Source organism: Delphinapterus leucas, chromosome 12 (assembly GCF_059928025.1).
Source record: "Delphinapterus leucas isolate spDelLeu-1000000601 "Yukka" chromosome 12, BTC_Dleu_Yukka2, whole genome shotgun sequence".
NCBI lineage: Eukaryota > Metazoa > Chordata > Mammalia > Artiodactyla > Monodontidae > Delphinapterus > Delphinapterus leucas.
The window spans coordinates 69,479,211-69,502,013 of record NC_143140.1 but is presented as its reverse complement, the minus strand read 5'-3'; the positions used below and the strand labels follow the sequence as shown (position 1 = coordinate 69,502,013).

General features: G+C 39.4%; 2 protein-coding genes across 2 annotated transcripts in view; one reads left to right on the top strand and one right to left on the bottom strand.

Moving 5' to 3' along the window:
* The window catches only part of PDE7B (phosphodiesterase 7B), a 158,286-nt gene that overhangs the window by 22,053 nt on the left and 113,430 nt on the right, over positions 1–22,803 (bottom strand). Inside the window, exons 8-10 of the mRNA XM_022557350.3 lie at positions 8,961–9,052; positions 3,698–3,842; positions 1,448–1,544 (exon numbers count right to left, since the gene is read on the bottom strand). Coding sequence (XP_022413058.2) covers positions 1,448–1,544; positions 3,698–3,842; positions 8,961–9,052 — 334 coding nt within the window. The remainder of the gene's footprint in view (positions 1–1,447; positions 1,545–3,697; positions 3,843–8,960; positions 9,053–22,803) is intronic.
* The window catches only part of MTFR2 (mitochondrial fission regulator 2), a 115,094-nt gene that overhangs the window by 71,743 nt on the left and 20,548 nt on the right, over positions 1–22,803 (top strand). The gene's annotated exons all lie outside the window — the stretch shown is intronic.

Sequence of the window (22,803 nt, the reverse complement as noted above, 5' to 3'; positions counted from 1 at the left end):
TATTATTATGAGGACAAGTTTTTGCCAAGACATCTTACAGATTACCTTTATTGGTAGATCCCACTGATTCCATTTAGTTAACAACTTCCACTCACCAGCTCTGTGGGCCTTACCATCTGCCCAGGGGACATGGTCCAGGCCCCAAACTGCTCATAATCCAAATAGGGCTCAAGATAAGCAAATGAAAGGGTTAAACTCCAATCAATGCCAACAAGAACGCATGACTGAGTCAAAACCAAGAGGGACAGAGTAGAATCATTGCTTGATCAAGGATGAAGATCCCAGCCCTTTTCTCGCTATGCTATTTCCATATTTTCTGTATCTTATAGTAAAGAAAGTATTTATCTTATCTAACCTGAAACCTCCTTGCTCTAAGTTCATCATATTTCCTTTTGTTTTTCTCTCAGTGGAGATTTTATATCATGGGCAAGTAGAACTGGCCTTTTGTTTTCTAACCACTCACACTCATTTGAAGTGAAAGTACACAGAGAGGGAGCTCCATGCGTGCTTTTACTCAAAGGAAAGAGATGCGGAGCACAGCCTGCTGGTCCCACATGAACCCTATCCGTTCTGCTTTGTCTTCTGTCTTTGGGACCATCTCAGTGTCACTGACACATCTTTCTACGGAGGCTTCTCCAAAAGGCTCACTGTTGCTACTTGACCTCCCCACAGAACTGGTATGTGGGACACTTCAGGCTTTATTTGTTCTCAGCCTCTCAGACCTGATCCTGTCACTAACATCAGGGCACTGTTGTGCCTGAAAAAACATACCGAGCACTGACACCGGGCCTGAAGAAACAAGCTGTGTTTAAAGGCCAAGATCCCACCCGACATCAAGATCCTGCTGTTAATTCACTGCTTTACTTCTGAATGAGGTTAATCTCTTAAAATTTATACCCTAACTTGGGGCCACTTGTCTTTTCACTGTATATATTTGAGAGGACGAACACTGGCCAGCTGTGCTCTATTTCATTATTCACTTTATTTAAGAAAGTGAGGGAAAGGAATACAAAAAAAAAGTCTAAGTCCTTCTGTCAGAGTGGAAAACATTGATCCCAAATGGCATTTAGCATTTAGGCTGTGCTCAGCTCATAAAAATGAAGGTCAGAGTAAAAATCAAACAGTCCTGCACATTCTTATATCCACAGAGAAAAACCATTAACAAATTATATATATATATATATATATATATCCCCCTTTTGCTCATTTTTACTGTACCTCATTATTACCTGTTTCTATGGTAAATCAGTGTTATTTATTAATATTTTCAAATTATTTCCAGAAAAGGGCTGGATGGTTCGCAAGAGGGTTAAAAGAGAAAGGCTGGGATAATACGAGTTGATGAAAGAACAAATGTCATGATAGATGATCCATTCCCTGTTTTCTTAGGATAAATGCCTGAAAGGAGAAGGGGCAATGAAAAGTCAGCTGTCGGGTCACTACTAACCTTGCCTGTAGAATTCTTCACAGACCCTTTCACTCCATTGCTTGCTCATCTCCCAGATTCTACAAGGATTGCAAATGTCAGCACACTTCAAGGCAATCTGAGAAATGACAGGGCAGGGAGAGAGGGTCAGAGAATGATCTTTGAGCAGCAAATGCACCCCAAGCCCAAGGGGCCATCAGACCTGCCAGTCGGCCTCATGGTACCAGGCCTGTATTTATAGAGGCTTCCCTGACGTGCCTCTTCAGGAAAACAGCACTTATTCATCACGGCACAAAACCTTCATTCAGAACTCCCACTTTATAGCAGTGAGAAGGAGAGAAGAGCCATCGTCCAAGGACACGGAGCTACCTGGAGGAGACTTGGGGCAGGCAGGCCAAGGAAAGCCGTGGCCTGCCCTGTTCCTGCTGCTCCACTCCTTGTGGGCCGGGAGGCCGCAGGGGCCCCAGCCAGGCTCAAGTGAGATCATTGGGACCTCACTCACTCTCACAGTGGCCACACTGACCGACTCCATACATTAAATTATTTGTGTTTGCATTTATATGCCCGTGTCTGTGTGAACAAGCTCAGACTGCCAGCCAGGGAGCTAAGTCATATCAAGCCTAGGAGTGTTTGGTTTGCAGAGATAAATCTGGGCCTTCTTGGCTTTACTCACATTGGGACCTCACTCTCACAGTGGCCACACTGACCGACTCCATACATTAAATTGTGTTTGCATTTATATGCCCGTGTCTGTGTGAACAAGCTCAGACTGCCAGCCAGGGAGCTGAGTCATATCAAGCCTAGGAGTGTTTGGTTTGCAGAGATAAATCTGGGCCTTCTTGGCTTTGCTCACACTGTTCTGCATCTGGGATACCAGCTTTTGTCAGAGATGCTGACCCTAGGAGGGTTTCCTTGGATTTCCAGAGAAATAAGTTCTCCCCCTTAACTACCAACTGCCAAGAGCCCACTTCCCAGATGGGCTTTTGGTGGCATGCCCATCCATCAGCAAGGTCTGTTGGTTTGGACCGAGTTCTTTGGGATCATAGAACTGCCAGCAGTGCTGGGGTCTGGGAGAGCCTGAATCATATTAAGTTGCAAACCTGGTTGGTTCTTTATTTTCTGGTGAATGGGGACACCAGTACATGTTGGAGTAGGTCAGGGGCAGAAGTCCTCTCCAGGTTCCGCCCTTGAGGGATTCGTGTGTGTTAGCAAGTTTTCCTTTTGAAATGCAAGTGTCCAGGCCAAATCTTTCAGCTAGTCACAACTAGGCTTGAGTCTCTAAAATCAGGCGTCTGTGGCACTCAGGGACGAGAAGACTAGTTTGGGAAGAAAGAAGGAGGGAGATACAGTTTTACAGCTGGGAGGAGGGTATTTCCTTAAAAGGATGGAACAGTTGGACAGCTTCCGAAGGCAGCCTGAAGGCATGGAAGGGAAGAAACGGTATGGTTCAGTCTCCCACGTGCAGGTCCACGTCCGTGGTTAAAGCTGGCCTATCTAGATGCATCCAGGATTCACTCATTCAGTCTTTTGTGCCAAAAGGAAAGAAGGAAAATGAGAGAAAATGGAAGACCAAGCAAAAGGCTCTGGTTTGGATACAGCAGGTCAGACCTCTGCTTCCAAGGTCCACTTCCCATCTTGTTCTTTCTTAACTTTCACAAATGGCTTTTTGCCATGGAAGGAAGCAGAAAGGGTTGGGCTTGATATGATTCAATTCATTCAATTAAACTTAAAATCATTTATTTATTGGTGCCTAAAAATGGTAAGACTAGGTAAACACGTCTGAGCCTCAGATGAAAATATGAGTTAAGGTAGTAAAAGGAAGGAAAGCAGGGTTTAATTAAATAGGCTTTAGGTAAAGGAAGGATACTCGTTTTTCAATTTTCGTTAGTACTATAGTTAACATAATATACTTTTGTATTAAAGAAACAGTTTTCTACATTGCACAGGTATGATAGTGATCAGCTTTATATCAAGGCAGAAAATGTGGTAGATTCTTACTGCATGCAACTACACAGCAGAGCTACGTTGTGGTGAAGCAGTTACCAAACAAGGAAAAATGAGATATTGTCAACTTACTGACGTGAAACCCAGATTTTACTTGCTTGGAAACCACTTAAAAATTTCATGTCTCAAAGTTTTTAATAAAGTAGGTCACCGCTCTAGCTTATACCATGGGAGACATTTCTTCTCAGATGCATTAAAATGATGGATCGTGTCCTTAAGTGTTATTCCCAGTGAGGGTAATGACTTCTTTTTGTTGTTGTTGTTTACCTGAAGCATAAAGTGCCTGTCGTGTACATCCTCCAGGCTTAAGTCTTTATTGTGGAGGTGAGCTTTCAATCTGGTCAAAAATTCATTCTGTCTGTTGATGTCTGTTGCCAAGATCAAGGAGCCCAGCTGCTGTTCAATATCCTGTCTGCATCCACAAGAATGAAAGAGAAAACACACACACAAAGCAAATTCCTCTGAGGAGGGTGATGGATTCTGTCATCATCAGGTGGCTTGTACTCTCATTTCTGCCTCTGATTCTGTTTATTACACAGAATCCCAGTCCTTGCAGCCCGAGAGTGATTCTTTCACCCACCATCATTTCTGTCCTTGGATGGGATGTATGTCAAGGACTGGACAAGAGATTGAAACCATGGGTGAACAGAGTTGTGGCAGTTTATACATTCCCATGGTTCCTATGGGTGGGAAGATCGAAAGCCAACGAGAAATGTATGCTTTAAGGAGGACCCAGAAAGACTCACAGAATCACAGGCATTTGAATTGTGCTTTTTATAGAGTTCAAACCAACTCAAACTTTAAGATTTGCATGGGGAGAGAAATGGGCATGATAATAGTAACAGTAATGAAGACAATAATAGTGACTGATTCTGTGGAATGGAAAGACCCCTCAAGGGAACAAAACTGATAGGTTGGAAAGAGATACTGGAACTTAAAAAAGAATCACAGTTGATTAAGGCACCATTAAAAAGCAGTGGTCAAGCAATATATTGGTCAACAGATGATATATGGAAAATGGGATATTTTGGAAAAATAAAACAAATCAGAGCTTATCCTCACACATGGAAAGTAATCAATGGGAGGAATATCCGTACCTATTTCTAAAATTCACCTTTAAAAGTGAAGTATACTTAAGTAGAGAGCATAGAGTACACATATACAATTTAATGAATAAATATCAAATAAACATCTTACAATCACCATCCAGGTCAAGATTGTTGCCTGCCAGTACCCCAGAAGGTCCTCATTGTGTCTCTCATCCAACCCCACCTCCCCTCAACCCCTGAAGTAACCACTCTCTTGACCTTTGTTTTAATAATTTCCTTGCTACTTATAACAATTTTACCACCTGTGTATGCATGTTTAAATAATACGGTTTAACTTTAACTGCTTTTGCACGTTAAGTTATGTGATAAGTATCAGTTTGTGACTTGCTTCTTTAGCCTAACATATTTTTGAAAGTCACCTAAGTTGATGTGTGAGCTGTCGTTCATCCATTTTCTTGATTATATTGTATCCTATTGTAGGACTATACTTCAATGTATTTATCTGTTCTACTTTTGATGGTAACTTGAGTAGTTTCTAGCTTTTGACTACTATGGAAAAAATGACACAATAAACACCCTCATGTACCTCCAGTTACACATGTGCAAAGTTTCTCTAGGGACTATATCCAGGAATAAAATTATTGGATCACAGAGATGTTCATCTTCAATTTCTTAGATATTGCTGATTATTTCCAAAACAGTTGTATAAATTTACACTCCACAGTAATAGATGAGGTTCTCATTGCTTTATAGTCTTACACTTTACATTTTTTTTTGCCCATTTGCCAATGTCGCGCAACTCATTATAATCTTACTATGAATTTCCTTGATAACTAATGGGGTTGGACATATTTTCATGTGTTTATTGGCCATTTCTATTTTTTTGGTGAAGTTTCTATTCTAGTCGTTACCTACTATTCTATAGGGTGGTTTCTGTTTTGTTTATTGCTTCTAAGAGTTTTTAATATATTTTCAATAATGGTCTTTTGTCACTTATGTGTAGCAAATATCTTCTCTCACTCTGTGGCTGGTCTTTCTGTTTTATTTATGATGTCTTTTGATGAAAGGAAGTCTTAATTTTTAATATAGCTTAACCTATAAATATTTTTATTTAGGTTAATATTTTTCTCCTATTTAAGAAATCCTTCCTACCTCTGATGAAAATATTCCCCTACATTATATTCTAAAAGCTTTATAGTTTCATCATTAACATTTTTGTTTTTAAGCCACATACACATCTTTAATCTACTCCTGGACATTAGAAATAATCTCAGAAAACAGGCAATTCACAAAAGAAATTTAAAATGTTCCCAAAATATGAAAAGATATTAAATATTCTTAGTATAACAAAAAATATGAGAACAGCGATGTGATACTATTTCCCACACTTTTATTGGCGTGGATTAAAAGTAACTGCTAAATAATATGATGAATTAATTAATGATTGTGATACTTAATGCTGTTGACGATATGGGGAAATCTCCCTTCTTATTCTCTGTTAGCCAGAGTGTAAACTGGTGCAGTGTTCCTGAAGGGTAATTTAGGAATTAGTGTTAAAAGCGATAAATATAAATAATTTGACCAACAGTTCATCTACAAATTTACTATGAACATGTTAGTAGAGACACAGTTAGTAAAGATATATGTTATAAGAATGTTTATCCTATTGTTGTTTAAAATAATGCAACATTCTAGGGAGAAAAATATCACAAGAATTCATAAATAGGAGATTGGTTAAATGAGCCATGTTACAAGCATACTATGCAATTATTTCATATGATGATGTATAGCTATATTTATTGACATGGAAAAATACCATGTTTTACTGTTATGTTAAAAAACAGGATACAAAGTATGTAAGACATGATCTCTATGGTCATAGAGAAGAATTTGGAAAGACATATAATAGGGGAATTATGAATGATTTTCACTTAAAAAATAATTTTCAATATTGTATGAATTCTTTAAAAATGAATATTTATTAAATTTATAACCAGGAAACATAACTATTTTAGTTAGGTGAAATGTTGCATGAACCAGGTTAAAAGGCAAACTAAAAGCTTCAAATAATATTTACAACATATAACAAATGGTTACTGTAGTTAAAATACAAAAACTTCTTACAAATGAATAACAACACTCATAAGAAAATAAGAAAAGATCAAATGCAAAATTTTGTTCTCTAAAGAAATAACAGTGGCCAGTAAATGCATGAAAAATTTTTAGTTTCATTTGTTATCAACGAATCTCTCTCTCTCTCTCTCTCTCTCTCTCTCCTTCTCTTTCTTTCTCTCTCTCTCTGTCAAATCTGCAAATATTTTAAAAAGGTAATGGAGATAAAACTCAATTTTGGTGATGGTACATTGGTAGATTTTCTCATAATCTACCAGTGGGAATACAGGTAGATGTAGCTTTTTGGAAAAGCAATTTGATAGTATACAACAAGAACCTTAAAAATTCACACCTTTCTTTCTGATCAATAACTCCTAACCACAAACAGTTTCTGAGAAAACAGAATATCGTAGTTTGGGATAAAAATATATGTTTAAGGATGCTTGTTAAGCATTATTTGTAATGACATAAATTTGGAAATCATCTAAATTCCCAACAATAGGCAATAGTCAATACAATTTGATGCAATGGAATGCAGTACTTTATTTTAGCAGCAGGTTTAATGATATGGAAAAAGGCCTTTACAGTAAGTGAAAAATAGCAGGACATACACTGTATGAGATAACTTCCCCATTTCTTTAAAATATAGTTATACTGAAAAAAAGACTAGAAGGAAACAAACCAGCCAGGTTAACATTTGCTATTCCTGGACTGCCGGATTACCAGTAATCTCATTTTTCTTCTTCCTATTAGGTTGAATCATATGAAACTGCCAATATTCTACTGTTCTGGGCTCTCAAAAACAGCAGCTTCATATGGTGCAAACTAATACTTTTCTGATTTTTTCCTTAGTGTGTATGGTTAACCTGTCTTTCAGAATCAGAAAAATGATTTGAAGGCATTTACATGAGGATAGGATACTCACTATGAGTAGGATGACCGTAAATTTCATTATAAAGTCCTTTCACGTACATTATTGCATAACAGTTTTTCTTCTAGCAAAAGCAATTTATAACACTATGTTCCACAAAACATATAAAAATATAGTATTTTTATTTGGAATCCATAGGGATGAGTAGAAGTATCTTAGGAAATGAATATTAATTGAGCAACGAGCAGGACTAAGGAGGGCGTTACAGGGACAAATCTGGTCCCAGGTTCCTCCTCCCTTTTTCCTGTTGTTTAATTCCTTCCTGTCTCCTTCTCCTTCCTTCCCTTCTTCTCTCTTTCTTTGGCTTCCTTACCATTCACCTCTTCCTTCCTCCTCCTTCTTACTTGATTTTTTGCTCTAGTTTTTAGTTCTTTTTGCACTTAATTCTTTCGATCTTTGCAATGTATTGTTTTAGTAAGAGGCACGAGTTTTTATTCCATGTGTGAGGATTGGTTTTATTTGGTTTCGGGGGTAAAATTTTATCAGAATTGAAGTTCCTTCCACAAATTCCACTTTCTTCTGGGTGCTAGGGAACAGCATGAGATAGAATCAGCGTGCCAGGGGTAAACGTGCGAGCCCAGAGCATCCTGCCTGCTTTACCGAGAGACCCCACGTGGTCCTTGACCTTAAGTTGTGTGCCCTTCAGAAAGATGGTGCAGGGATCTATTTACTTTTTCCCTCCTAGCTACCCTGGGTTCTGTGCATTTGAATTAAACAGATAGGAATTAGCGGTGACCTTGGAAGACAGTGCAGCAGCTAAATTAAGGCCAATATGGTACAGCAGCTAAACTGAGGCCAGGTGGAAATGAGGCCATGGCCTTGGATTTAGTAGGACTCGACCTAAATACCTGGGCTAACGAACAGTGGACCAGGAAACTAGTATTTCCCTTTCTGTTTAAAATGCAAGAGACATAGGTAAATTCCTGGTGAAAAAAATTGCTGGGGCCAATTCAGTTACTTAACAAAAGACATTTTAGAAAAGAATTCCTGACTTCTCCTTTTGCTAAGACTGGCAATAACAAAACACGCTTTATTGAACTAGGCTTCAGTCTAGCTTGGGAACTCCTGTGTTCCTTCTTGATAAATATTTATTATTTGGATCTACACAGGAGGACAATTTTGCTAACATAAAAGACAGGAATTTGGCAAAGCACAGCGTTGATGCCGAAGAGTGTGAAAGCTGAGAGCTGTTTATTATCTCTTTTCCTGACGTTAGGTCCTACACTCTCCAGGCCCTTTCAGAGTTCACAGAGGGATTCTGGTTTCTGGGTTGCTGTAACTGACACCGCATCTCCTCTGATAGGCAACCAAGGCAGCACGGGCCCGGAAGCACAGCGGGCTGGCTCCCTGCCATTAACCCTGGCGGTCTCAAGCCCAAGAGAAAGCGGCTTATCTCTAATGTGTGGACATCGGTATGTTTCATCTCTACGTCACTTACGTCATTTCCTTTGGCAAGTGAGCCAGAAGTCTTGATTCTCGAAGCATGCCGATCGTAGATCGCCAGTGGTGATTCTCCAGCACAGACATATTCTAGAAAGAAAGAAAATTAAAACTATAAATGGGGGAGAAGCCAGATACCGATCTCTCTCACTGAACACAGCTCCGTGGAGGCCAGTATTTTCCCTCTGGCCAGTTGGTACCTGATGACATAGAGGCAGTGCAGAAATACAAAATAAAACAACCGCAGGCCTATTCTCAAGGCTATAATAATAGTGTGTGTGGGGGTCAAGGCCCCGCTGACCTTCCACCAGAGGGCTGAATGCGGGTCTATTTCTAGCAGCCGCAGTCCTGTCTCTGTCTGGTTTTGAAAGCGCATTCAGGTAACAGTGTAGAAGAAAGAAAGTGAGGCAGTAAAAGTAGGTAGTAATGGATACCGTAGGGCTATGTGCATAATATAATCCAAAATCACACTACTCAACAGAACAGAGGCAGGCCTCACAACCTCTGGTGTGATATGTGCCCCAGTCAATGCAGTCTTGTTTTGGTGGCTTTGTGGTGATTTATTATTGTGGACACTAAAGTCTGAGAACCACTGTCAATAATCTTCGTGATCAGTATATCGGCACTTAGCCCATTAGGTCTGGGTTTGAATCTACAGTTGCTTCCTTGTTCAACTATCTTGATATTTCTTCCTTTGTGGAAACCTCTACTACATCCAATCTCTCCTTTGACCTTAAGTATGCTGCCTGTCTGAACATTAGCTAACCATTTAAATAATGAATATTTCTTACAACCTATTGTGTTTTGTTCTATATTAGCAAACATTATGGCCTTACCACTGACTTCATTTACAGAGAATAGAACTCTTCTAGTCTCCAAGAAATCTTTTCCCTTTATTTTCTTATTTATTTATTCACTCTCCATTTTGTTTCAAGAGGTGTTATAAACTTACAAAAAATACGGGAAGATAGCATTTATTAAAAGTGAGGCTAAATTGTCAAGGCATGGAAGCAGCCTAAGTTTCCATCAACAGATGAATGGACAAAGAAGATGTGGTGTATATACATACATATATATGTGGTGTATATACACACACACACACACACACACACACACAATGGAATACTACTTAGCCAAAGAAAATAATGAAATTGTGCCATTTTCAGCAACATGGATGGACTTGGAGGGCATTATGCTAAGTGAAATTAGTCAGACAGAGAAAGACAAGGACAGAGATATCACTTTTATGTGGAATCTAAAAAATACAACAAACTGGTGAATAAAACGAAAAAGAAACAGACTCACAGATGTAGAGAATAAACTAGTGGTTACCAATGGGGAGAGGGAAGCGGGGAGGGGAAATGTAAGGGAAAGGGATTAAGAGGTACAAACTGTTATGTCTAAAATAAGCTACAAGATATATTGTACAGCACAGGGAATATAGCCAATATTTTGTAATTGGCTATACTGGAGTATAACCTTTAAAAACTGTGAATCACTATAGTGTACACCTGTAACATACAATGTTGTATATCAACTATACTTAAGTTGAAAAAAGTAGGGGGCAATTGTGTGATTCTGCTTATATGAGGTACCTGAAATAGTCAGATTCAGATTCATGGAGCCAGAAACAATGGAAGTTCCCAGGGGAGCTGAGTGAATAGGGAGTTACTGGGTTGGCCAAAAGGTTCGTTCGGGCTGTTCCACACCATCTTCCGGACAAACCCGAACGAATATTTTGGCCAACACAACATTGTTTTGTGGGCACAGAGTTTCCGCTTTGCAAGATGAATTCTAGAGCTTGATTGGGGTGATGACTGCACAACAGTGCGAGTGTACTTAGTACACTGAATTGTACACTGAAAAACGGTTAAGATGGTAAATTTTATATTATGTGTATTTTGCCACAATTAAAAAAAAGTGAGGGGGGCTTCCCTGGTGGAGCAGTGGTTGAGAGTCCGCCTGCCGATGCAGGGGACACGGGTTCGTGTCCCGGTCCGGGAAGATCCCACATGCCGCGGAGCGGCTGGGCCCGTGAGCCGTGGCCGCTGAGCCTGCGCGGCCGGAGCCTGTGCTCCGCAACGGGAGAGGCAACAACAGTGAGAGGCCCGCGTACCGAAAAAAAATTTAAAAAAAAAAAGTGAGGGGAAAGCAGCAAGGAAAATAATATGGAGACTGATGGAGCCAGGACAGACACTGAAAACTACTCCATCATTATGCAACCCCACTCTTCTTGCCACTATATCTGTGCCATCTGTGTAATGCTCAACTTCTTCAGCAAATGGGAAAAGAGAATCCCCCAGGAGTGACACAAGCTAGGGTCTATTAGGAAAAAACAAGTTCAAGAAAACTGCCACTATTCTTGGTTCTAAAACCAGGTCATGATTTCTCCCCAGGACTTTGTAGAATGAGTTTCACGAGGTGGAGTCTTATTCCAGCTCTCTCTGTACAGGCTGCTCTATTGCCATTCATTTCTCTTTGCCAAGGAGTCATTATTCCTTACGCACCACTTGACCAGGTTTGAACCTGTGATGAGATTTTGTTACTTTTATCAACCAGTCTGTTATCTCCTTTTGGGCATGAGCTACACACAGCAAAAGACAATGTTTATGAGAAATAACATACTAGACTAATTTGTTTTGATTGTAAAGATTTATGAGAGCAGAGAGTGATAGGTTAGTGTGATGTAACAGATGTTCTATCCCTGCTGTGACATTTAATTCAGTCACTCATGAGCATTCACTTGCAAGACTAATTCAAGTGGATGTGACATAAGTGCCCTCACGTGAGTTTTTCAAGGGGCCGGAAAACTGTAACAAGACTTAATGATAAATGACGCCATATCCCTGTTGAGTGGAACAAAAGCGTCTGGAGAATTGCCTTAAGCATTGTTATTTATGCCAGCCTGACTTAACATCTTCATAAATAATCTTCCTGAAGACAGAATAAACGGATACTTGGGAAATTTGCCGGTGAAACCATATTTGGAGGTTAGCACCAGAAAAATGGGAGGAAATGGAGGGGGCCTGGATGCTGGCACAGAATAAAAGAAAATAGCATACATATTACAAACACAACCTTTCATGGAGCTGTCATTATAAATAAAGTATGTTTTGGCCAGAATTGTGTTGGAGGTAGGGGTACTCCACTGGATGCAGAAGAAGAAAAGAAGTTTAGGGAGGGGGGATTAACATTTCTGAAGCACCCACTGTGTGCCAGGCCCTTTACATGATCTCACTGAATTCTCACATAACTGTCTACTGTTTTAATCATTAGCTCACAGCAAATGAAACCCCAGGTTTCTCTGACAGGCCACATAGCTTAGTCAGTAACTGAGAAAGGCCTTCAACCCAGGTCTGCCAGGCATCAAGACCTAAGCTTTGCACACCTCCACTTGCTGTCTCCTAAGAATTACCTCTGTTCACCCACATCCAAGCATTCAGAGGCCTGACATTTATAAACTGATGAATGCCTACAGTTATACTTAATTTTTCCCCAAATCATCTATAGTTGCTGCTTTAAAAGTCAATGGTTGATTGTTTTAATTAGATGTTAGTTTCTAAATCCACACTGGAATCTTTGCACATACCTCCAAATTTGGTGTCACTTCAAAAAGTCTTGTAGTTTGTGTGTGTTATGAGTTGAGGAGATTTAGATTGTCTTGGGGGAGAATTCATCCTTCAGCCACTCTCGACCCTCACATCTGACCAGTCTCCGAGTTCTGTTGGTTCTTCCTTCATGGCGTCTCTTATACCCATCCTTTCCTTTCACTGAAGTGACCATATTTTAGTGCTTTATTATCCTTAATTATCCTTCCTTCTATTCATCCTCCCTACAACTTCCAGAATGTGACTTGTTTATTTGACAAAATTTTTTACCATCTCCCTAATCATTGGTTGGAATGTAAACTAGTATTTTTTTGAACACCTCCTAATATGCCAGGTGCCATGGCAGGCACTGGGGGTCTAAAGGTGAGTAAGACAAAATTGCAGCCCTCAAGGAGCTCACCTAAATTCAGTATGATTGTGCCATCTGCCTTCTCCCATGCCCTGCTCCAAACTCTACCTTGGTGTCCTATCAGATAAATTAAGCTTAACTCCTTAGCTCGGCATTCAATGCTCCCTAAAAATGGTCCCAACTATCATTCTGCTCCTATATGTTTGAGATAATTGAATACCTTTACCTTTCCTTTCCTACAAAGGTCTTATAGTCCAAATAAATGACACCATATTAATACAACTATAACTTATTATTGACATTATTAAATTATTAATACATGAAAATGTCCTTTCCTTTTGCCACTTTCATGCCTTTCAAGGTAGTTTATGTTCCTCAAACTCCTCTATGTTTCCTTATCAAACTAAAACCTGTCTTCCAAAGTCCAATTCAAACACTCCATCCACAAAGCCACCTGGAATGAGTCCAGTTAGAGGCGAACTTGCTCTCCTCTGAGTCCTATAGCTCTTTTTCTCGGCATTCCTCAAGTCCTGAGGCCAGTTGGTCTCAGTCCCGTTGATGTGTGTGTCAGTTGTGTATGTACTTCCTGTTCTTCTTACTAGATGATAAACTGTACGTGAGCAGGAACCCTGCCTCGTTCCTTTTGTATCCACTCAACTGTGTGCCTTCCACAGAGAAAGTGCTTTCTATTAATTTGCTAAGTATATAACTGAACAAATTACTTGATTTCATTCGGCAAACATATTGAACACTTACTATGTTCCAGGCACTGTAATATGTGCTTGGAATATATCAGTGAACAAAAGAGACAGAGAACTAGAGGTAGCAGGGATAGAGAGAGATAGATAATAAACAATAAGCACAAGAAATACTTTGGGAAAAAAGTATAGCATCCAGAAGGTAGCAAATGCATGGAAAGAAGGAAAAGTAGAGCAGAATAATGGGGATTTGAGAGTCTTTGGAGGGGTGGGATGGGGAAGGTAAAGTAGTCAGGGTAAGAGGTGAGATTAGAGCGAAGACTTGAAGGTAGGAGGAAGCTCACCATGCTGATGAGGGAAGACTGTTCCAGAGAAAACAGCTGAAGTAAAGGCCCCCAAAGGGGAGCAAACAGCTGTGAGGTCCATGTGCAGTGAGGGAAGAGAAGTATCGGTACAAGGAGTTAGAGAGGTAATTCGATACCAGATCATGTGAGGTCTTCCGGCCATTGTAAGGATTCTGATATTTACTCTGAGAGAAATAAGGATCCACTGCAGACGTTTGGGAGGAATGAAATTATATGACTTAACCGTAAGTAAGATCACTTTGGTTGCTATGTTGAAAATAGACTTTGGTAGGGGATAAGGGTAGAAATAGGTGTAGAAGGTGGGGGGAGAGGGCAGTTATCCAGGCAAAAGCTGATAAAGGCTTGGACGAGGAAAGTGGAGGTGGTGAGATGGTTGATTTCTGGATCTGCTAGGATGGCTCAGTGTTTAGAAGAGTCTCATCATTGTCCAGAATAAAGATAACATTTCCCAATCTCCTTTACAGCTAAGTGGAATCATCAGGCTAAATTCTGACCTATTAAATGTAGGCAGAAATGTTTTGCGGGATTTTAAGGAAAGTTGTTTAAAGGGAACTGTTTCATCTGGGAGAGGCTTCTTTTGCTTTATCCCTTCCTTCCTTCTCACTGTCTGGAATGCAGCAGGAATGGCTAGAGCTCCAGCAGCTAGCTGGGCAATGAGGACAAGTGTCATACCCCAGTGATAGCAGACTGAAGAACTGAAAGGATCTTGGGTCACTCATTCTTAATTTTGTGAAGCCACCACGCCTGCCCTGGACTGCCAGTATCCAAACTTCTTTTATAAAGGATAGAAACAAACTTCTACCCTTGTTTAAGTCACTAACACACCAAATTATTTAAAGTTGCTTTATTATCTTCCATATCATCCCAAAAGAGTTGATAAAAAGACCTTTTCAATGTCTTAATCTAGAATAATGCTTGGTTTTTGCATAAGAATCTTAATAAAGAATTTTATAACTCTAAAAAAGAGTGAGGTGAAATCACCTTGGTAAAGTCTGAAACGCACGCGTGGGCTCACGCGCGTCTGCGCGAGGGCACACACACACAAACACACACTTCTTATTTCTGAGATCAAACATTGCCATCTACTAGGAAAGACTTTCCTGGTTCTCCAAACAGAACTGACAGCTCCCTCTTCTAGCTCCCCATTCCCAACCCAAGCTTCTATCCTACTGTCCAAAACACCTTATAACAACTTTGTTCACTGGCCTTGCTCCTACATATAAGTAATTTTCACATGTTTTGTTCATTTACTCTTAAAATAGTCTTGAAAAATTATGGTCTCCCTATGCTTTTAAAAATTGATATCTGAAATCACAAATTTCTATGGTAACAAAAGATGTAATAATGTCTTGCATTTTTGTGAATATTGGTGTTTTAATATAAAATCATTATATAACTCTTTTATGCATTAAATGTATCTAAGGGAATCAAAATACCAATGGCATTTAATACCTATTAATCACATGTTTAAGAAAACACATGAATAATTTATTTTTTAAGTCAAAAATTTTAAATTGATTTTTTTCCCTCTAGAACTTACATTTCCATTCTATTTCCCCATAGAATTTTATTTTAATGTAATATATTTTGATGTGTGAAATTCTTTCATCATCACCCTATCATATCTCTCTGAAACAAAAATAAGTATTGATATATAAATTGAATCTTTAATTTAACAAATTTCCTTAACATCAGGCTCTAAGTAGTAAATATTTTTCCAGCTTGGGTTTACAATGCAATTGCTATTGGTAACTAATTGATGAAAATACACGTATACTGCAAATTTGGAAAACATTATGCTTAAGAATAAAAATGTTTTGGGACTTCCCTGGCGGCGCAGTGGTTAAGAATCTGCCTGCCAATGCAGGAGACACGGGTTCAAGCCCGGGTCTGGGAAGATCCCACATGCCGCAGAGCAACTAAGCCCGTGTGCCACAACTACTGAGCCTGAGCTCTAGAGCCCACCCACCACAACTACTGAAGCCCGTGTGCCTAGAACCCGTGCTCCACAACAAGAGAAGCCACCGTAATGCACACTGCAACGAACAGCGGTCAGAAATAAATAAATAAATAAAAAGAATAAAAATGTTCTGACAATGCATTTATTCATGAGATGGCTGGGAGCATTATAGTACCTCAGTTATAGGAGATTTCCTTGAATATTTTTAGTTGTTCCTTTGGTATTTTTTCACACTGGGGCAATATACAATATTAGTGCAATTGGAGCAAGATGCAATACGCAGAATGGATAAGAGATATGTCTTTCTTTTGTACGGTGGGAACAGGGTAACTGTGAAAGAGGAGTGGAAAGTAGAATTGGCTTGACTGTCCTGCAAGCACATTCCAGGTAGTTCAGTTTGAGGAGCTGAAAATGAATTCTGTTAGCACTATTCATGCCTGTGTACTCCTGGGAAAGTCTTCGCGTATCCCCATGGGCACACATGCCTGGTTTGAAGCTGCTGCCATACATGATTGCCACTGAGAACAAGGAGCATACCTTATTCATCTTTGTGCACCAGTATGTGGCACAGTGCCATCTAAATAAATATTTGTTGAATGGATACTAAGTCATTAACCTCCAAACCCCCAAAGTTGCGTAACTGCAAAAGTTTAAGTAATTGTATAAGTAACAGAGTCCTGTTAATTGTTTGGTCAATAGCTGATAAAAGCCAGACCTGGAATCTTCTGCTGTGAAATCCTTAGACTCAGGTAAAAGTCAAAGAGCTTTTACAATTATTATAGCAATGGGCTCTCTCACTATTCGCTCACAGATGACCAGGATCAGGTAAACGACTCCAGAAATAACATATATCAGATAGCATTTGTCAATTGCAAGATAAACAAATAGGAAGATCATTATAAAGAATTTTCCACGTTGCTTCTCAGTCTGCATGGTGTACTCTTGATGTAGGGAAGTAATAATGCAATAATTAGCACAAGTACCTACTAAGTGGACAGTACGGGGATATGCTTTCTCGTCTGCGTGCTGCTGTCTCTCAGATTTCCCCTCTGGGTCCCTGTGTGTGCTCACTGTGGCCAATATTCCTCATTTTTCAGTGTTACTCCGGTTCTGTCTTTCTTGCTGCATGGGTCCAAACTGTGCATCCATCCGTCTCTCCATCCATCTATCCACCCACTTACTCATCCAGCAAACGTCCCACCACCCAACGAATATTCACTAAACGTGAGGACTGTGCCAGATGCTGAGGATACAGCAGCGGACGAGGTAGATGCCTAGAAGCTTGCAGGCTATGGGGGATATGGACGTCTAATCAGGAAATGGCAGTTTAGAGAGATAAACGCCGTGATAGGGGAAGTAAGAGAGGGCTGTGAAATCATATAGCAGGGGCATGGAAGATGGATTTTTAAAGGAAAAGAAGGCTTTCAGGAGGAAGATCTGTCCAAGTTGGGATCAAAAGGATGAGTAAGTTAGAGAGAAGTCCGAGAATGCAGGCAGTACAGAAACTATAGCACTGCCATGGTTACATTTCATTAAAACAGGCGGAAGGAGGAAGAGCACGTGTGTGAAGACCTGGAGCGTGAGGGACACTTTATACCTTCCCTCCCTGTTTTATTTATTTTTTAATCATTAGAAATGATCACTTTCAAACATACTACATATTTCACTTATTTTCTGATTCCCCTAGTAGAAAGCAGGGATTTCTATTTGTTTTGTTTATCTTCTGTACTGCCAGCACTTGGCACATATGTCGGCTCTGGGATTCTGAAAGCGGTTCAGACTGGATGATGCATAGAGCCTGGGAGAGTAACGGTGGGAAGTGGAACTGGAAAGCGTAGTGAGGGTCAGATCATAACGAGGCTTGTAAACTGGGTTAAGATATTTGGACTTAACCCTGAGGGCAATGGGATTTTAAGCGGGCATCTAAGTGTCACAGTTGAGTTTCAGGAAACTCATTCTGGCTGCACAGTGGCGGAAGGGTTGGAGACAGGCAAGGCTGAGTGTAGATGACAGGATGAACGATGTTGGTGCCCTGCTCTAGGGGAGGATCTGGCATGAGCAGGCTGGGAGGTACTGGTATGTCATAGGCAATGGCCAAATTATCTTTGTCTTTCTTAAGAGGGAGGTGGCTCTGCTCCTACAGACTCACTGGCTTTCACAGCAGCTCAAAGACCAATGTCAGCAAAAGGTAGATTGAAAAAAAGAAGATGCTCATCAGAAATGCTCATGGAGATCTGAACATAGGATGAGATGATATTGCTTTAATAGCCATTTAAATCCCAGCACTGTTTTGGAATCCCACAGTAGGTACAACATCCCTCTACCTTCAGAAGCAGCAGCTCAGCAATCTCACATCATTCCAATGAGAATGTGTTCTAGTGTCACAAACTCTTCATACCTGTAGTTTTATTAATAAGAATAATCTTCACTGTAAAGTTGAGAGAGTAAGCATCCACCTTTGTGGCAACAAAACCTACCGGAATTTATATTGAACAAAATAAAACTCTTCAAATCGCTACTGCAAAATCTTTATTTCCCCTTTTATCTGAATAATCAAGTATTATCCACCCTAAGAAAAAAACAGTCTCTTTGTTCTAGAATAACAACACATCTGGCATTTAATAAACCACCAACACAGGTTTTCAAGTTAAACCGAGAGTCTCTTTGTCAAAGAGAATCTGGCAGAGCAGATCTGCTATCATACAGAGCAGCTTTAAACTGTTGTTGTTTTTTTTCTCCTATTTACTGGACACTTTCTTTGATTAAAATACTTAGAATGACGTTGATAAACTGAGTCTGGTGTACAACAAGACTCAGAGTCAATTACACCTTTTAAACCAGTGGAGGCAGGAAGAAAAACAACAACAGGAACATAGTCTCTGTTTTCATTTTTAATTGCTCACGAAACCGGGAGGCAAGACTCCAGAAGATAATGAAGTCACTGAGTTCTTCCCTAACAAGCCCAGTGGTCTCCTTGGTAACGCTGCAAGGGCCCCAGCCCAGGAGGTCTCAGAGGAACAGAAGCTCCTTGAGTCCTAAACAAGAGCTTGGCCCTTGAAGAAACTATAGCACTGCCATGTTTCCTGCCTGTTGGAAGATGTCTTTCTTTTGTTTGATCTGCATCTGCCGAAGACACTGCTCTCACAGGGAGCCCGAACATTGATTGCTGTCCACGGAGCGGGCCTGTGTTCAGATCAGGGCCATGGATGTGCCACATGCCAGCTACCTCACTATGAACAGTGGAAACTTTATGAAACAGAAAATCAAATTTGAACCTCCTTTTTACAATTTTCACTCCACTTGCCAAAAACACCTTTCATGAGACAGAAATCATGAGGTTACATATAATCTTTGCAATTGCTTGTTTGAGTAGAGGTTATAGGACCATATGGAAGGAACACGTCTTCTGGCTCTAACTTCATATTTATGGTGCAGAGTCATTAAGAATAAAAAGTGGTTAAAAATGCTGGCCTCTTCTAAGTGCTTGTGATAAGTGACCAAGAAAAATGATTATAAACTTCTGCAAGACAAATAGAGAATGTAATAAATACAATGTTTCATGGAACAACTAATTATTATTTTATTCATTAGGTTGTTCTGTCACTAGTTAATATGTAGTTGGACTCTATCAAAAGGAATTAACTGTTTTATATGGTTTATTACAAGGTATTGAATATAGTTCCCTGTGCTATACAGTACGTCCTTGTTGTTTATCTGTTTTATATATAATAGTTTGTAGCTGCTAATCCCAAACTCCTAATTTATCCGTTCCCCCCCGGTTCCTCTTTGGTAACCATAAGTTTGTTTTCTATGTCTGTGAGTCTGTTTCTGTTTTGTAAATAAGTTCATTTGTATCGTATTCTAGATTTTAAATTGAACTGAAAGCAATTCCTTTTGCAATTGTAATAAGCAATATCATGTCTGATTTAACGGTTACTTTGCAAAACTGCTGAACCCACATGTTGGAGGATTGGAGGGTGGAGGGACAGAAAATAAATTCTCAGCTGTATCTCTCACATCCTGTTAGGTACACTCAGTCCACCACGGACACCTGGACTGCTTCCAGTCTGATGAGAGTAGTGCCAGGTGGAAATGCCTTTATGGTCTTCATGTTGAACTTGGGTTGGCAGTTCAGCTAGTGAGTCTGGCCCAGACAGAGGACAATGGGAGAGAGCCCTTTAACTTGGCCTTCACTCCAGCTGCCCTGGCTCTCTCTTTATCTCAGGGCAGAAGCACAGGCTGGGTCTTATGCAATGATCTTCTTATTTATTAGAACTAAAAGAGCACAGCCAACAAAAGGAGGGAGAGGAAGCCCTCTTCCATTTTATCTCATTTATAGTAAGTCTGGATTGTACAAAGTCACGCACAGGGTGTTCTCAAAGCCCCATAATTCCTGGCACATCTTCTTGGCTATTCTCGACCAAATGTATGTTCATGTGCATGTACAGTGTGTATATATATATATATATATATATATATATACACAATATATGTATATGTATTGTGTAATATATATGTATATATATGATGTGTATATATTTTTTTCACTCGTTATCACAGTTCTTAATATATTCTGGATCTATAAAACTCATTTTAAAATATAAGTCATGGATCCTCTCCCTAGAAAAATGTGTAAAGGTACGTCGTCTGAAAATCTGCATATAGTTTCCTGAAAGCTTATTTATGTCTCAACCAACAGGCCCTTGGTAGGCTAAAAGGCTGTATTTCCAAAGATTTTAAAGCATCATGTGTTGTTAATGATCTTGCTGAGTTGATATTTTATGTAACACGATTTTTTTTACTTGAAATTGAAAACCTAAAGAGTTATGCCAGTTCTTCACTGACAATGCGAAATGATTTTCTGACCCAGATCACATTCTGTACAGCTAATCTACAGTGTCTACAAAAGGGAGAATATACACTTCATCATAACATGCCCAAGTCATTGAACGGAGAGCAGGGCCATTCGCGACAGGACTATATTCAGCTCAAGGACACAGAAACAGTCCATTTGCAGTTACTCTGGAGTTGTGGGCTTTCATCCCCAAAGTACACCAGTTTATGCTGCCTTTGGTGTCATACTCTCTGCCCTGCTACTCAAAATGTTACTCACACTTCAAGGCCCAGTTTATATTACTCTCCCTCCATGAGGTTTATTTTTGTTTTAATTTTTTTTATTTCCAGAAACCATCTGCAGAATCAATTTCTCTTTTGGCTCTGTCTTCCCATCACATTTTGTTTGTAGCTAACTACCGTAGAGCACTTAGCAAAGGCTCTCCCACCTTAAGCTATTGATACATGTCTATAACCCTCCTGTCTCCCTCACTGCGATAGGAGAACCTGGAGGAGAGCTCTTACTTTCCTGCACATCACAGGTGATCAATATGAATTTTAGAGGCGGTATGTACGGTGCTTAGGCACATTTGGCTCTGGAGATAAAAGTCTTGAGTTCTAATTCCACCTCTGCCATTAATTAGCTGTTTATTTTCAGGAAAACCCACTTGGATTTCCTAATAACAATTTTCCTCTTTCTGGAAAATAGGTATGATGATAGCACCCACCTAACTGGGCTATTGTGAAGATTAAATAATATAATAGATAAAATCACTTAGCCCAGTGTTTGTTTGAATCATAGTAAGTGTTGAATAAAGGTTAGTTATACAATTCATTGAACTGAATTTTAAAGGGAATTTTCTTTATCTTTTTGGAGCTCCTTCATATAGTTAATAAGAACGGTATTATAGCCAAATGTAAAAGCCATCATACATATATATTTTTGGACAAAATTAAAATCTCATATTACTTTTAGGTCCTCTTAACAATTTTTACTTTAATATGTAAAGTCCCAAGTTGGCTGATAAAATTTCATCTTTTATACTAGCCAGCTCTAGGATATTGGAAGTATCTTTATGACATTAAGTGATACTGGTTTGCCCTCAACACTGTTCCTAAAACCTAGAGACATGGATCTCTAGCCTCCAAGAGAGCCTAAGACCATTTGAGCAGGGGACTGATGAAGATAGTCTCTTGAATGTGGTTTTTGAGTCCTGTATGCCAACTTCTGTCTAGTCATTATCAAGAGGATCCTTCTCTTTCCTATCGAGCATCAGGCCAGACAATTCAGATGGATAAAGTCACTGCTAGAAAAAAAATAATAGCTCACTTTATTGTTGTAACATCTTTGAATACAAAGAACAGCATGGGTAAATTTTGTCTTCAGAGGCTTTAAAAAAAAGTTGTTTCTAGGTATGTATACAGAGATATACATGCATATCTTTGGCTAACTAACTCACTCCTCTAAACTTTTTCAAACTGGGATTAAGTTTTCTTGGATTCTGCACATTTTGAGCATCTGAGTTTGAACCAACGTCCAAGGGCTGGGATTATATTTTATTTATCTTTGCACTCCTAGAGCCTAGTATATCATCCGATGCATGCAATCAATAGTTGCTAGTTCAAAATATACAAGACTGTATGTTGTGTTGAAAAGGCTGCAGAATTTGGTTGTATAGGAATGTTTATTTTTAACAAAGCGATTAAATATTATCAAAAATTATCTGTACTTCAGAAGTTTGAGTAAGGAATCCATTTACTTGAGAACATTTTTAGTATATGAACAAGTAATTGCAGTATCTTTCTTTTGAGAATCAATTTTTGTTAATTAGCAATGAGTAGTTAACGAAATTCTACATTCTTGGTTTTTACATCTTTAACATCTGGCATATTTCTTTCTGACTTTCTGTCTAAATGTGCATTCATTACGTGTTTTATATACACTACATGTCAAAGCACAGCTTTACGATCCTTATTTTCATGTACAAATCAGTCAGCAGCAGTACATACTCTCTTAAACTCCATTGA